At 33.3% G+C, this 16,328-nt stretch overlaps 1 protein-coding gene across 1 annotated transcript in view; it reads right to left on the bottom strand.

Moving 5' to 3' along the window:
• CCSER1 (coiled-coil serine rich protein 1) overlaps positions 1–16,328 on the bottom strand; it is a 1,126,758-nt gene that overhangs the window by 882,648 nt on the left and 227,782 nt on the right. The window contains exon 4 of the mRNA XM_006910733.2: positions 15,592–15,685. Within this exon, the coding sequence (XP_006910795.1) occupies positions 15,592–15,685 (94 nt within the window). The remainder of the gene's footprint in view (positions 1–15,591; positions 15,686–16,328) is intronic.

The following is a 16,328-nucleotide window of genomic DNA, read 5'->3' as shown; positions in this document are numbered from 1 at the left end:
TGCTTCCACCAGTCCTACTCTCCTAAACTATTACGTCATGGTCTTTACCCAATCTCGATCAAGCTCCCAAATTGAAAGATCTACCTTAAACCAAATTCAAAATCTCAATAACTCCTAACTTGTTCTTTCTCCTCCAAAAAATGACTAGAGTTCAGTGGAGGTGGCATCTCCCCTCACCTCAGTAAGAAATAAACTGAGTAGTCTTATCAAAAGGTTAGGGAGCCATCATTTAATACTAATATCATGGCATCACTCAAATCTACTATTTAGTATGATAAATTATGGTCATATGTTAGTTATCCTAACATACTAAGATGTCTGGTTACAAAAAAAAGGCAGTCCTCATAAAAATAAGAAATCCTCAATTCCACTGTAGACTCTTGGAAATTTTTATTAATAAGATGGAGAATCAGAATATAAATAAAAGAGGTAAAATGCTATAGTAACACCTGATAAAATGGCGCTATTAAAATTTTATAATCCAAGCAATAGAAATCCGTAATTGTTTTCAGTGTGTACAATTACAATTTAATTTGTTGTAATACTGTGAAATGTTCATTATTATTTCTCTCTTTTCTGCCTCAGGCACTGTAGAAAATTATGTTTCATGTCAGTGGTTATTTTTCTTGTTGGTGAACAATTTTAAATACATAAATATTCTACTTCTTCAGAACAGAGACCAGCATTTGCTTTCTTAATTACTTGTTCATTTTGATAGTGACAGCTGATGTTGTTGGCATTATTCAAGCAATTGTATGGAGATGTCACCACATAATTGTAAGAGGCCATGAAATTTTATATTGAGACACATATTTCCTCTCTAATTGCTCCAGTAAAACCATACTGAATGAAAGAAATCTTTTCCTTTGACTGTATCCTCTAATGAACTTAAGCCACTGACTGCCCTTTTGCACAACAGAAGAGAGTTTATAATGGTAGAAAATGCTACAATAGCCAGTTACAAGTAAATTCTATGACTTCATTAAAATTGTTGTCATTTAATATTAAATAAGGTCAGAATGTGTAAACATTTTTCAACCACAGTTGATTACATTTTGAAAACTATTCCACCTAAAAGCCATCTTTCTAGCTAAGCAATGTTTTTGAAGTATAGTAAATTCTGATAGGCAAAATAGCCAGAGGCACTTTTAAACCCACAAATACAAATGATTTACTCTGTTGGCAACTACAATAGAAAGTAAAATAATTCATTGCAATTGTGCATACTAAATGGAGCTAGTTCATTTAATAGGCACAATTGCAATTAACTATTTTATTCAAAATAACTGTGTGACCTTGAATGAGACCTTTAAAACATTGACTATGCATGGGGAGCAGAAGCAGGAGGGGTCTACTCCATAATACCTGAAATTCTCTTCCAGTTAGGGCCATTCTTCTGTCATTTACGTACGTCATTTAACATGGTGAACTGAATATAAAAAATAATGTGCCCAGGTGAATGTCATATTTCGAACAAATTTAATATTTAAAAAAATGGGAACTGAAAACTCAATATAAAATTAATTAATTAATCATTTTATCGTTTGATTAATTGATGAACTGGTCAAGCAAAAACAATAAATAAGCAAAAACCATTAAAATTTTGAACTATCTATCCTAAAAATAGACATTACTGATAATTGTATAGGCTTACATTTAAGTAATATCATGATCCTGGTACCCTATCAGTAGACCATAAATAATTGCCTTTTCAAGGATGACAATTAGCAAACTTTTTTACACAACTCTTATGTCCATTCAGTTAGTTGCAAGAACTTAGGGGATTTAATTATTTTAAAATATATTCAAATTTTTTAATATAGAATCCTTACAAAATGAAACCTTCTGGATAGTTCAAGTTTATGAAGAACGAAGAAACATTTTTTTCCTTTCGATATATTAAAGAGCAAAAATAACATTTCACATAGATATACTTCCAAAGGAAATGATGTAGCTTACCATCTTATCAGAATAGGCAGAATAGAACTTTTTTTCTGATGATTCAGGGCTATAATAATTTCTAAAATGCAATATAGTAATATATTGCAATACAGTAATGCATCATGACCTCCTGATACAGATGAAAATGTCTGTTCCTACATTAAATGGCCCCACACTGTTCTGCTTTATGACTCTGTCTACTTTTCAAAGCTTTTTGCCTTTCCTCTCGCTTTTAGGCTAGCAGTCCCTATTTTTCACATTAAACATGACTGCTTGAAGCAACCCCTTTCTTCTCTTCTAAGCTGTTACTATGATTTTCAATGGTCTTAGAAGAATATATAACCAAATATATTAGAATCATATGTAAAATTAGAAGGGGCAAGGTCTAGAAGATAGTGAAAAGAACCTATCGGTTTATGTTAAGATCTGGGTTAATATTAGCTGTACGAATCACAATACATTTTTTGAGCCATAGATTATTTGCTTCCTCCACTGTACTTGGGATATATTAACACCTATTTTAGAGTGTTATTGTGATAATTTGATGAGATAACATATTTGAAATCCCTTGTAAACTATAAAGCTGAATACAAACGTATGATAGGAACACGATAACCATTATCAGAACAAGATTGCCATCTAATGGCAAACAAGCAGATAACAGGTACTCTAACCTTTATAAAGCAGAAAAAAAGCAATAGCATCAGCTGATGAAAAACACGAAGTGACAATGTTACAAATGCATCTTTATTACAGTGTTACCTAAAGAGTGTATTATAATAGAACATTTTGCACCTTTGATATAACTGCTCTTTCTAGAAATTAAACATCATCAAGAGCTTTATATAATGAAAAGAAGTGGGCATCAAGTCACAACAACACAGTCTAAACCCTAGTTCTGCCACTTAGTAGCTTATACTCCTAGACCAACAATTCTTCTCTGTCTCCATTCCTTCATCCACGAAGCAAAAATAGTAATACATTTACTTTCTTGAGAGTCATTGTTAGAATTAAATGAGATCATCTAAAGTGCTTGTAAACGATAGCTTCAAAAAAAGCAAAAATAGAAACAACTTAGTGCATAGACCAATCCTTGTTACAACACAGATGCTTCAGTAAATAAATATAAGTTAATTTCAGCTTCTAGTATGGAGTCAAAGTCAAAAATATATAAGTGATGCCCATAACTGGAAAAGTTAATAGAAAGAAGAGCTTGTTTGAAATAAAAGTTTCAGTGCACCTGTGATTTAAAATTTTTATATGAATTAATTTTATTAGTCAAAAGAATCATAATAATTATACACAGTGCCTTCAGAGTTAGAAAAATTGGGGGTCTAGGTGACACATCTACTGCCTATAAAATTTTATCACTCGAAGCTTCAATTTTCTCAAATGTGAAAGACATTATTTAACTCTTTGAATTGGCGCATAAATTCAATAAATGTTATTTATTATTCTTTTATTTAATGCTATATTTTTTTTAAGTTTGCAAATGTGTGATAATCACAAAATTGATTTTATGTGCTGTGGCATCCTATATTTAAAATTTAAGAAATACTGTACTTGAAAATATGGTTGAGATGTTCCATTAATTGAGACTGGAAAAATCACCAAAATTTACAAGAATTGGATTGCTACTAATCCTCTGGTACCTGCATATTATAAAAACAGTATTAGCTATAGTTCTTAATAAATATTATATGCCAGACATGAGACAGAGTATACTATTGGGCTTTTTAAACTTATTATTCCTCACAACAAACTTACGAGTAGATACTTTTGTTGCTTCCATTTTCAGATGAAGAGAAGAAAACTGAGAGAGATTAAATAATTTGCTCAAGTTTATATAGCCGGGTAGTTGGCTGCCATATGTCTAGAGTCCAGATTTTTAGCTACTATGGTATCTTTTCAAACTTAAGTGTCATATTTTTCTTAGCTTTTTACAATTGGACTGAAGATACCTTACACTTTTTCTGATCCAGACATACCAAAGCTTGTAAAAACGTATATTTTCATACTTTTCCCTGTGTGAATGTTGTTGTAATTTGTACATTACCATTCATATTAGCAAAGTCACTAGGGTTTCATCTCTACTCTGCTGTGCTATTATCCATAAAATATTAATAAGAAAAATTACCTCCTTAATTAATAGGCACAGGAGGAGTTCTTAACTCACTACAGAATTTTACATTGCTTGTTCATCAAACTCAAAATAATTTAGCAACTACCTAATTATTTCCTAATTGATATCATTGGGCCATTACTTCTCCATTTGCATCTGGACATATACCAAGTTACAGCCTTAGGTGTTTTTTAGATAGAATGTTTAAAATAAATAACAAACAAAATAAAAACTCTTCACTCTATCAGCTAAATGATCATTACGTTCTTTTTATCAAAGAATGATAACTAAAATCTATTTTCAATTGAGTAACTCATCTGCAAATTGTAAAGATTAAATTCAATACAAAATAATAGCCTGGCTTTGTCTCTGAATATTAAAAATTTGGGATAAATTTTAAAGTATTTATTCTTTATTTATTCTTTGAGAAATTCCTGTAGTATTTTGGAAATATGACTAATATCTGGAAAAAATATTTTCATGCATTTCAATGCATTAGTTTTAACACAAAGAAATGTACCACCTGTTGTTACAAGCAAAGTGTCTTAATTAATTTTTGAATAAGTACTAACAAAATATTACTTAAAATGTCACACAATTTAGGCAATAAAAATTCAAATCAGAAAATATACTTTAAAATAATACATAATAATGGTGAATCATTAAGAAACTGAAGACCATGGGGAAAAAATGATAGGACAAACTCTTCGAAATTAAAACTAAGATTTCAAGAGAACTAACCAACTTGACCTGGGTTCCTATTTTATTCTAGGCAACTGTGAAAGGCACTTTACATACTAATATGTAACCCATTTAGGTAGAAAGGTATTTTAAGGTAGATATTACTATGGTCATTATACAAATTAGGAAAGTAGGCTCAGAGCGATTGGATCACTCACCCAAGGCCACCATGGCAAAGCTGGAATTCTAACTTGGATGCGTATGTCTCCAAAGGGGCCATTCTCTTTTGATATTAATTTGCAATTTCTTTAATTTGAATGGCTTTTTAAGATGCAATTTCCTCTCTGAGAGTCATTGTGAGGATTAACTTGAAATAGCCGAGGAAAAGAGCATGGCTCATTATAGGCATTCAGTTTTCCTTTCTATCAATTTAGGTTTCAAGTTAATAATTGCTAAAGCTAATACACAGCCTACTCTAGTATTAAGACAAGAGCCAAGGAAAGAACTAGAGAAATAGTATTTTAATGACTATGTTCCAAACAGGTAACACCCAAATGTGTTTTAGCCGCTTTTCCCTTTAACTTTAATTTATTTAATTATGATGCTTCCCTGTCAAATTAACCAGGTGCATCTTTCCCATCAGCTTGTGCCACTATGAAGGTAATGCTATGAGCAGCCTAAATAGAAATACCACCTTGTTCTGGTTTAGTGTGGAAAAAAAGTTAGTGTTTCAAAACCAAAACTCAAATTCTTATTCTTATATCTTCATCAAACGGTATGCACTGTTCGATATTTAACTAGGGTTTTGATAACACCTATTTGTAGAAAAGTTATCTTATTCAGTTACATGAGCGTTACATTTTACAAAGAATTCAGGCTGGAAGACTCATCAGGAAGTAACATTGCTGAACATTAGAAGACAGTCTATCAGGTTTTAAGGTCATTACCTTACATATGAGGAAAATGCTTGACAACATTTACTTTATTCTCAACATTAAAATTAACAGATATATGAACTATGGATAAGGAATAGGATTTTATTTTGGATTAAGCAATATCCTCATAAAGCTTGTAGCTTTTGCTACGCTACATTAATGTGTCACCACTTAGAACTGCTTCTACTGAGCATGATACCATTAGCCTGTACTGAAAGAAGTTGCTGAGGAAATTGTTCTTCATATCAAATCATTAATACCTTATGGAGACATATGAGCAAAATATCTTTCAATTTATAGTAAGAATTATTTCTTTATTTTAAAAATTAATTTCTTGGTTGACAGAATAATTAGTGGCATATATTTTTAATCAGGCACCTGGTTGTGTTTCTTTCTTCACATATGCTGGTAGAACACTCCAAGTAACATTTTCCACTCATTGTGATAATACTAGTATACATTTTATGTGTCAACCTTACCTTGACTTTATCATTTCATACCCTTCTTTTATCATTACCCTATCTCCCTCGAAGGATTATTTTGCAAGATATTTAAACAAATAGAAAAAAATATGAAACACAAAAATGTAAAACCACATAAAGAAAAATCAAGCAAAATTATATTGCTGGTATTTTTTCTTTGACAGATTGTATAGTTCTTAACATATATTTCACTGTAAAAAAATTTTAAGATCACTTGAGTCTTAGAGCTATTAAATACTAGTAAATTTTGTTAGTACTTTTTCCAAAACACTGTTGAGGTATATCTAAACATCATTGCTACCATCTTATATGACTCATTTTGTGGCAAAAACAATGCAATCCCAACATGAATGAGAGGGAAGATATATCAAAATTTGGGAAGGATCGCTAATATAATTTTTAATTTATCAATGTATAAATGACAGCATCTCATATTTTTAATTAAAAAATGACTATTTGCATTATATATGCATTATAAATGACTTATTAAATGGAGAAACAATAAATGTAATATTTTGCTACAGGGGAAATAGCATGTCTAGTATTAAACAGATTGATAGATAATCCTGTATTTGAAACATGATATATATTAATTATTCACAAATATTATACAGAAAAGTAATTTAGGCATTAATTCAAGAAAACATAACAAAGGCATCTGAAAGGTTTATCCAAAGGCTTTTTAATCTAAAAACTTGGCTTTTAAATTAGAATTTACAAAGATAAAAGTCAGATAATGCCAAGATCAGAGTAAAATTATTCAGAATAGTTGCTTTTATTTTTTCTCCTCAAAGTAAGTCTCCTTTTGGGAATTCCCTTTGCATTCATATACCTTCCTTTCACTGAAATTGTCCTTTCTTGCTCTTATTTAAATAAAAAGATCATAACCATTTATTACACTATAAAACAGATATTTTGTTTATACTATTATTTGTACTACCTCTCCATTTATGAAGAGAGTATATTAATTTTGGACTCCATAGATATATACTGAAAGGATTGATGCAACTTTATTCAAATTGTTCACTGTACCTGTCAAAAAACAATTTTTTAAAAAACCTAATTATAAATTCACAATTAATTTTTAGATATAAATACAGATAACTAGGAATGAAATAAAAAGCATATTAAAAGATGGCTAGAATTATCATGACTACAATAACAAATACCCATGTTTACCAAAGTAGGTACAGTCATAAGCATAAAATTCAACAACATAATGAAACATACAGATACATTTCCAAATGTGTAAGTATATGAGCATTTCTATAATATAGACCTTGAATCACACAACTCAAATTGGCTTCTTCTCTTTTATTTGTGGTATTCTGATATTTTACTTAGCTGGTTGATACACTTTAGCTCATGGTGCTTATACTATAAGTAATACATATATTATGCATACTATTGGCCTTTAGAATGTCTCTTTGCATGTTAAATAACTCAATACGAACAGTGTCCAATATATGCATTTTGAAAAGTGCAACAGAATTTTTTAATTACAGACTTTTAAACTCTTTGCATTAAAATAGATCTCTTAACTAAAGACGTTTGATTCTCTATGAAGGAAAAGATTGAACTTGACTAGTTTTTGTTTTTTACTTTTAAATCTGTTTTTATTCATTGTATGCAGTTCCAAAGATGCTTGGCTATATTTTAAATAAAGTCATGTAAATAGATATCAATAGAGCTATGTGCAAATTAGTATAGTGGGAAGAAAAAAAAGCAGAATTTCCACACTTTCTATACACAGTGATTTCTCTAGTCTTTGCAAATCTAATCGTTATTAATTTTATGTTTAACAAAATAAAATTTACAAATGCCACACAAGATAATTACTACAAATATTTGATTTAATATTTTTAAAATATTTCTTTAGTCTTTTACAAAATTCATCTTGATTTTACTATAAATCGCTATGAATCTTTGTTTTAATAGACTATAGCTAAAAAGTTAATATGTTTTGATCCAACTTTTTTTTATGCTCTAATGATTTACAGTAATGTAAGCAGTAGAATTTGCTGGTATCATTATTTTAGTTTTAAGACTTTTGGAAATCACTTTTATTTAAACTATCATTTTAGAACATTTAGCATTAATGAGTTTTTATCAATATCAGCTATCAAAAACACACCTCTTGAATTCTGAGACCTTTAAATATATTACTTAAGAAAGTAAATTGTATAAAACCAGTTTGGCCAGAAATGCTTCTTTCTGAGTTAAGATGCATAAACAGATGTTTGTGGCTTTTTTTCAAACCCCATAATGTGGTATCCAAAGTGAAATAGATTTTCAAAGGATGTTTTATTAAGTAACATTAAATAAACCCAACTCACTATAAGAAATATTTCATTTATCAGAAATGTACTTCACATATGCTAAGTAACATCATTTATGAACAATTTGGTTATTTAACTTAGGTGATTCATAAGGACACTAGTTTTGGCTTTAACCAAGATATATGCATCTTGAAGGAGACTCAGGAGATTTATAGTATTTATTATATAATTTTATTGTTTATAAGAAACCATTAAAGTACATAGCAGCACTCGTTACTTTATAAAAGAGAAATTAAAGTTTAAAGATGTTCATTTTTTTTCAAAGCAAATAGTTAAGCTAAGTCTTTATATTTTTAAGTCATTTCTTTATTCTTTATTCGGGTTGCCTAACAAACATAACTGAGATGGCTACATTATCTGTAATTCTTTGAAATTATTACTTGTTTTTACTTTTTACTGTGAAAATCTTTTAAAATGAACAAAATAGAGAAAATAATTATAACTAATGAATAAACCTTCAACCTCAAGCACTATTTCCAAACTATAATTTCCAACAATTTTCCAACCTAGTTTCATTTATTCTTACCTCTATATCTGTAGATAAAATAAATATCAGATACCATATTGTATCAACCATGCATCTCTTTACTTTTTCTTAAAAAATATTCTACAACCAACAAAATAAATAATTATATAATAATGTAGCCATTTCTCAAATTTCTCTGATTAACTCAGAAATATCTTTCTATAGTAATTTTATTTTTCAATAGATACACCAACAAAGATGTCGCATTCCATTTGCCACTTTTAACTTACAACACCCATCCACTTCTTATCATACAATTTCTTGAAGGAACTAGACCATTTATCCTGGAGAATCCTGCACATCCTATATTTGGTTGCTGGCAATCTTATCATTTAACAGTCTCTCTCCTTTTATCCTAATATGTCCTGTAAAATCAGTTTAATCGAGAGCTTAAGCAGATTTAAGTACTTGTGGGCAGAAGTGGTGGTGCTGTGTACTCGTCTCGGTATTGGCAATCTAATTTATCATTGCAAAATTCTCCATCAACAAACATATCCGCACAATCATGCTATAACTCATACAGATACCTTTATTATTCCCTTTAATATACCACTGTATAGTCAACAAGTGTCCTATTGAAATACATTTGAACTAGAAGAAGATGGCAGACTAGGTAAAAGCAGGGTTCTCCTCCTCCCAGGTCTGCATTGAAATTACAACCAAATTATAAAACAATCAATGTAGAGAATCACCTGAAGTCCAGGTAATCATAACACATACGCCTGATAATATAAAGGAGCCACATCGACTCCAGTAGGAGGGGTAAAATTACGAATCGGGCTGGACCCGCACCTGTGGGTGGTGGAGGATCACTAGGAGGAAGAGCGAGGCTACAGAAGGTCCCCTGAAGGAGAGGGGTGTCCTGGCCTCATTTGGAACCTCCCTAGCCCAGGGTCCCAGCCCAGGAAGAATAATTTTCAATAACTCTGACTGCAAAAACCAGAGGAGATTCTGGCCATCAAGGTGAGATGGAAGGAGACTGAAACCCTAGATGCCCCTTTAAAGGGCCCACGCACAGGCTCTCTGACCTGTGGACACTCACCCAGGACACCAGCTGTAGGTCAGAGGCTCTTGCGCGGGATTCACACTGAGAAAGTATGTGTTACCTGGTGCCAGATTGAGGGCCGGACAGGCAGCCAGGATTATGCTTTTGTCTGGCCCCGCCACAGGGCAACCCACAGATGGCCTGGCTCCAGCTTGACTGTTCACACCCCTCCCACAGGGCTATTAGGAAGCTCTTGCCTGAGGAGATTAGCCCTTCCCATCCCACCTGCAGATTCTCCTGGGCTTTTATTGCTGGATGGCTGCCACACCCTGCACTATTCAGGATCAAACATTCACAGCTGGCAGCCACCACTGTAAGCATGCATTTCAGAGACAGTTTCAGGCAGATCACTGCTGCCAATATGAACCTGGGCAGATCTCAGGAATCTGTGAGTCAGTGTCAGACAGCAGCTGGTCTTCCTGTGATCTGGGACTTCTATAGGAACATTGAACAGTTACCAAAGTCGCAGCAAGACTGAGGCTGTATTGATCTGACTGCCATTGTCTCCCTGAGACTCAGCCCCACCCAACCTACAAATTACACCAGGCAGCCCATTGACAGTGATCCGCCACCTGGCAACAAACTTTGGTGAGCACAGGGCGGGCACTGCAGGGAAATCAGTTGCAAGCAGAACTCTGCTCCCTGCAAGAGTTGCAATATTGTGTCCTGAGATCACAGGGTTCTGTGGAACCACCTCAGATGGCAGCAGGTCTCATTGTGATCTGTGACTACAGTGGGAACAACCAAGCACAGAAGTTGCAGCAAAACTATGGCTGTACTGGCCTTACTGCCCCTGTCTCCCTGAGAGCCCACTTCACTCAAGCTACAAAATGCCTGCAGCCCATTGACAGGCAGCCTCCCCTGCCCTGCTAGTCTCTGGGGTAGTGCATTCTATGCAGGCAACAGACCTTGGCTAGCACAGTGAGCACATTTTGGGGAAAACAATGGTGGACAGACCATTGCTGCCTGTACAAGCTGCAATATCTCTTGAGGGGATCGCAGGGATCTATCTGTGGGACCTCCCCAAATAGTAGCTTTTCTCAATGTGATTTAAGACTACTGCAGGAACGTGCGGACACAGAAACTGCAGAAAACAGAGGCTATTGACCTGATGGCCTTCAACTCCCTGAGCTCCTGCACCATCCAATACACAAAATGCCTGCCGCACATTGATAGGTAGCTGCCCCTGTCATAGGGTAGTGCATTCAGGGGCAGTAGCTGACCTTGCTATTATTAAAACTTAAACAGGGAGCCACAGAGACGGTGCTGTGTAAACTGACACTGCAGTGGTGGGGGAAAAATACTCAATAGATCCAGGAGACTCCCAGGGTCTCTGTGTCATCCAACATGCATATCACCCAGAGGCTCTTCCAATTTCAGAGACTTTTTGACAACTGACAGACAGTGTCAGATCTGGAGGAGCCCTGGTCCCTCTGCTAAACTTCCCTAGATCAGGGACAGGGGATAACTGGACCACTGCCTATGGCATTGTCTCTTCCACTTACCTATAGATCCAGCACAAGTAACAACCATGATCACTTTGTAGTTCCCACAGGGTAGCCCTGACCAATCAAAAGCAGCAGTTGACCTTGGCTTACAGGGGAGCCTTTCCAAAGGGGCCTCAAAACCAGTGCATCCAGAGGCTGGCACCAGACCACAATAGAGCAACTCCTGACTGGTCTTGTTAGTGATACACACAAAGTGTGGGTGCAACAAGTACACATGCCTGCTAGGGTGAATCCCACTCAGTGGGGTCAGCCCCACATAGCAACTCTTACCCTGTGGGTGCAGCCAATTCCCTCAATTAGCCAGCCTGAGTGTTAATCCCATCCACTGATACTAACAACAATAAAGGCTTGGCTACAATAGACCACACACAACCCATTCAAAGATCACGTCCAGAGCCCTCACCATAGGGAATCAGGGAGAGTGTGCCAATGGGCCACACAAAACACCTTCCACATTAGGTCATCCAGCCGAGGCTGAAAGATGAAACAAATATTCCCGACACATAGAAACAAACAAAGAGAGGCTAATAAAATGAGAAAATAAAGAAACATGCCACAAATGAAACAACAGGCGAAAACTCCAGAAAATAAGCTAAATGAAATGGAGGCAAGCAACCTACCAGAGACAGAGTTCAAAATAATGGTTATAAGGATGCTCAATGAACTTATAGGAAGAATGGATGAGCACAATGAGAACCTCAATAGCATAAAAAAGGACATAGAAATCACAAAAAAGAACCAGACAACAATGAAGATTGCAATAATTGAAATGAAGAATACACTAGAAGGATTCAACAATTAGATGAAGCAGACAACTGAATTACAAACTGGAAGACAAGGTAGCAGAATACACCCAATTGGAACAACGACAAAAAGAATTTAAAATATGAGGATAGTTTAAGAGACCTCTGGAACAACATGAAGTATAACAATATTCGGATCATAGGAGCACTCAAAGGAGAAGAGAGAAAGCACGGAATTGAGAATCTATTTGAAGAAATAATGACAGAAAACTTCCCTAACCTGGCAAAGGAATTAAACATACAAGTTCAGGAAGCACAAAGAGTCCCAAACAAGAGGAATTCACACAGATCCACACCAAGAAACATCATAATTGAAATGCCAAGGATCAAAGACAAAGAGAAAATCTTAAAAGCAGCAAGAAAAAGGCAGGTACTTATTTACAAGGGTACCCCCATAAGAAAGTCTGCTGATTTTTCAATGGAAACTTTGCAGGCCAGAAGGGACTGGCAAGAAATATTCAAAGTTATGAAAAACAAGAATCTACAATCACAAATACTCTACCCACCAAGGCTTTCAATTAAAATGAAAGGTGAGATAAAGAGTTTCCCAGACAGGGAAAAGCTTAAGGAATTCATCACCAACAAGCCAGTATTACAAGAAATGTTAAAAGGACTTCTGTAAAAAGAGAAGGGGTAATAAAAAAAATAGAAAAAGCAAATATGAATAATAAAATGGCAGTAACCATGTACCTATCAGTATCACTTTAAATGTAAAGTGATTAAATGCTCCAATCAAAAGATGCAGGATAGCTGAATAGATAAGAAAACAAGACTCATGCATATGCTGTCCACAAGAGACCCATTTCAGATATAATGACACAGACTGAAAGTTAAGGGATGAAATAAGATATTTCATGCAAATAGAAATGAGAAAAAAACTGGAGTATCAATATTTATATCAGATAAAATAGACTTTAAAATAAAAGCTATTACAGAAGACAAAAGAGGGCATTACGTAATGATAAAGGGATCGATAAGTCAAGGGGACATAACCCCAGTAAACATATACGCACCCAACACAGGAGCACCTACATACATAAAGCAATTATTGACTGACATAAAAGGAGAGATCAACAGTAATACACTCAGAGTAGGAGAATTTAACAAAGTTATGGTTTATATATACAACGGAATATTACTCAGCCATTAAAAAAAGGAAATCCTACCACTTGCAATGACATAGATGGACCTAGAGGTTATTATGCTGAGTGAAATAAGTCAGACAGAGAAAGATAGATACCATATGATTTCACTTATATGCAGAATCTAAGGAACAAAAAGAACAAACTAATTAAAAACAGACTCACATAGAGGACAATCCGGGGACGGCCAGAAGGGCAGGGGGTTGGGGAGCTGGGAAAAAAATTTATTTTTTTTTGATTTTGTAAGAAACAATATATTTTATTTTTCTGACACCACAGCTCTGGTGAGCAGTTTTGTACCAAATTTAATGGAGGTTACACAGAATGTCTTATGCATGGAATGGGGGAGGGGAAAGAACCAGAAAAATTAAAAAAAAAAAAAAGAAAACAAAATCCTGGGTAGCTTTTAGCATCTGTTCCACTCCCACGTTAATAAAATTCACTTGGGAATTCCTAATGAAAGAAAACCGGAATCTGGGTGGGCAGGGAAGGGCACGTCGGGGGAGGGGTTAAAGAAATATAAATTAATATTTGATAGATGGTCACAGGGATGGGGAGCACAGCATAGGAATGCAGTTAGCATTAATGCATTGGCTAGGTGGAGAACCAGAAGAAAGAGCAATTAGGGGGATCATTTTATAAACTATATAAATGTTTAACCAATGTACTGTATACTTGAAACTAATAAAATATAATAAATACATATATATAATATATACATACATTTGAGTTATTTCCAATATTTTATACAAATATTTTGCAATGAATCGTTATTTGAATACTTTATTTTGTATATTTCCAGTCTTAGGATTAAATTTCTAGAAGCTGGATAGTTGGATCTAAAGGTAAATGCACACATAGTTTTGCTAGATATTGACAAATTTCCCTCCAAAAGGGTGTACATTCTTACCATGTGTAACCCTTTTACTACAAATACACATGAATGACAAAAGTATATAAGGTATCTACATAAAAGTGAGAAAAATCTATATTTTAAAAGAATATCTGTCAACTCAACTTCAAAAATGTCTCAAGATATTGTTATTCTGTTTGTATTCAAATGCAAAATTGAAGTAGCTTCTTGATATTAACCTAAAATAAAGTGTAAATATATATATATATATATATAAACATTGTTATTGCCTTCTTTTGACAATTTTTAATGAGACATTATCTATAAACACAAATTAAGCATAAAATATTAGAGCCAGAAATAATCTTAGAGATTATGTCCAATTTCTAGTAGTTAAAAATATGGACACTAAAGTCCAAGAGGTTGATTTTCTCAAATGTATGCAGTAGGATCCAAGATTTTTTTAAGCTCCATTTTAATTTTATTTCTACTTTGACTTGAAAATAACTATGTTAAAGGTATTATTAGTAATAAGAAATAAGTAAAAGCTCACCTTTGAACTCAATTATCTAAATGAATGATTAATTAATTACTATAACCTACTTTTAAGGGAATAATTTTGGTACTTAGAGACATGACATTTTATGCTTTAATATAAATTTAAAGTATTACAAATATAATGGCTCCCTTCTTAATTCAATAAACAAGAATTTATCTTATACTATACCTTTGTGTGTAGCATGTGTTTATGAGTATGTATGTGATTGCTACTGATAATTATTCATTTTGAGGTCAACATTATTGCATCAACATTAACCTTGCAGTGATTATTGAGGTGGCTAAGGTTTGAAAAAGTAAATGAATGAAATGAATAAAAAATGGGATTATAATTGTTTCCCCCAACCTCCCCCCAAAAAAGAAAAAATATTAACTGTTTCATTAAGTGTTTAATTAGAATGTCCTTTGAAACAACTTTTCTTTTACAGAGTTTTCTAAAATTTTATTTTATGATTATCTTCCAATCAGACTTATATTTCCCATATAGATTTTTAAGGTCACCGGAATGATGTGTCCAAGGTACTGAGCAAGTGCCTTGCACATATACAAACTGTGGGTTGAAAAGACTAAATGCAGCTTAAACAATATTTAGCTTATCGATGAAAGCTAAATGAGTAGGATCAGAGTTGTATGATACCATGATATTCAACACTTACCAGAAGGATGAAGATTCTGTTCTTCTAACAATTCTAGATCAAGCATTAGATCATCTTCATCCAGTTCACAAGATCCCAAATTATTCAAAACATCCTGAAAAGAAAGCAAAATCAATGGAGACCAAAACACTGGAAAACTAAGAAAATATTCACATATAGATGCCATGAAGCAAAAAAGGATTTGAATTAGAAATGAAAAATTTTAACTGATACACAGAAATTTTTTAACTATCTTTAAAATGATTAGTTCAACAAAAAATTGTAAGAATTATTATAAAAATCTTAACTTTTTCAATTATTTGCATGCTAGCTACTTTAAAGGACATGTATAATTAAACAGAAATAAACATGAGCATGAATCAAAGATATTAGAATGCAGAAGTGTTTATTTTAATCAAAATTTCTTTAGTAATTATGAAAAAGATAATATTTTGCTCATTAAAAACACACGAAGATACAAAGGTTTTTCAAATGTAGAGAAATTTGTAAATCGAAAGTTCATTTTTCTAATATTTATCTTTCAAATCTGTATAACGTTCTTCTGACACATCTAGTGAATTGCTTCTCAAACAAATTTTATACACAGTGCCAACAGTGAGACATTAACTTAGTCCACACTTGGAAATGGAGATCCAGTTATAATTTCTCAGTCATTTGTTTTAGAATAGAAGGGATAAATGGAAGAAATAAATATCAATTAGATTAACAATTACTGATTTTTCATAATATCATAAACA

This window comes from Pteropus alecto, unplaced genomic scaffold (assembly GCF_000325575.1).
Source record: "Pteropus alecto unplaced genomic scaffold, ASM32557v1 scaffold63, whole genome shotgun sequence".
Lineage (NCBI taxonomy): Eukaryota > Metazoa > Chordata > Mammalia > Chiroptera > Pteropodidae > Pteropus > Pteropus alecto.
Note: the sequence above shows the minus strand (reverse complement) of the source record. Positions and strands in the feature narration are given on the sequence as shown.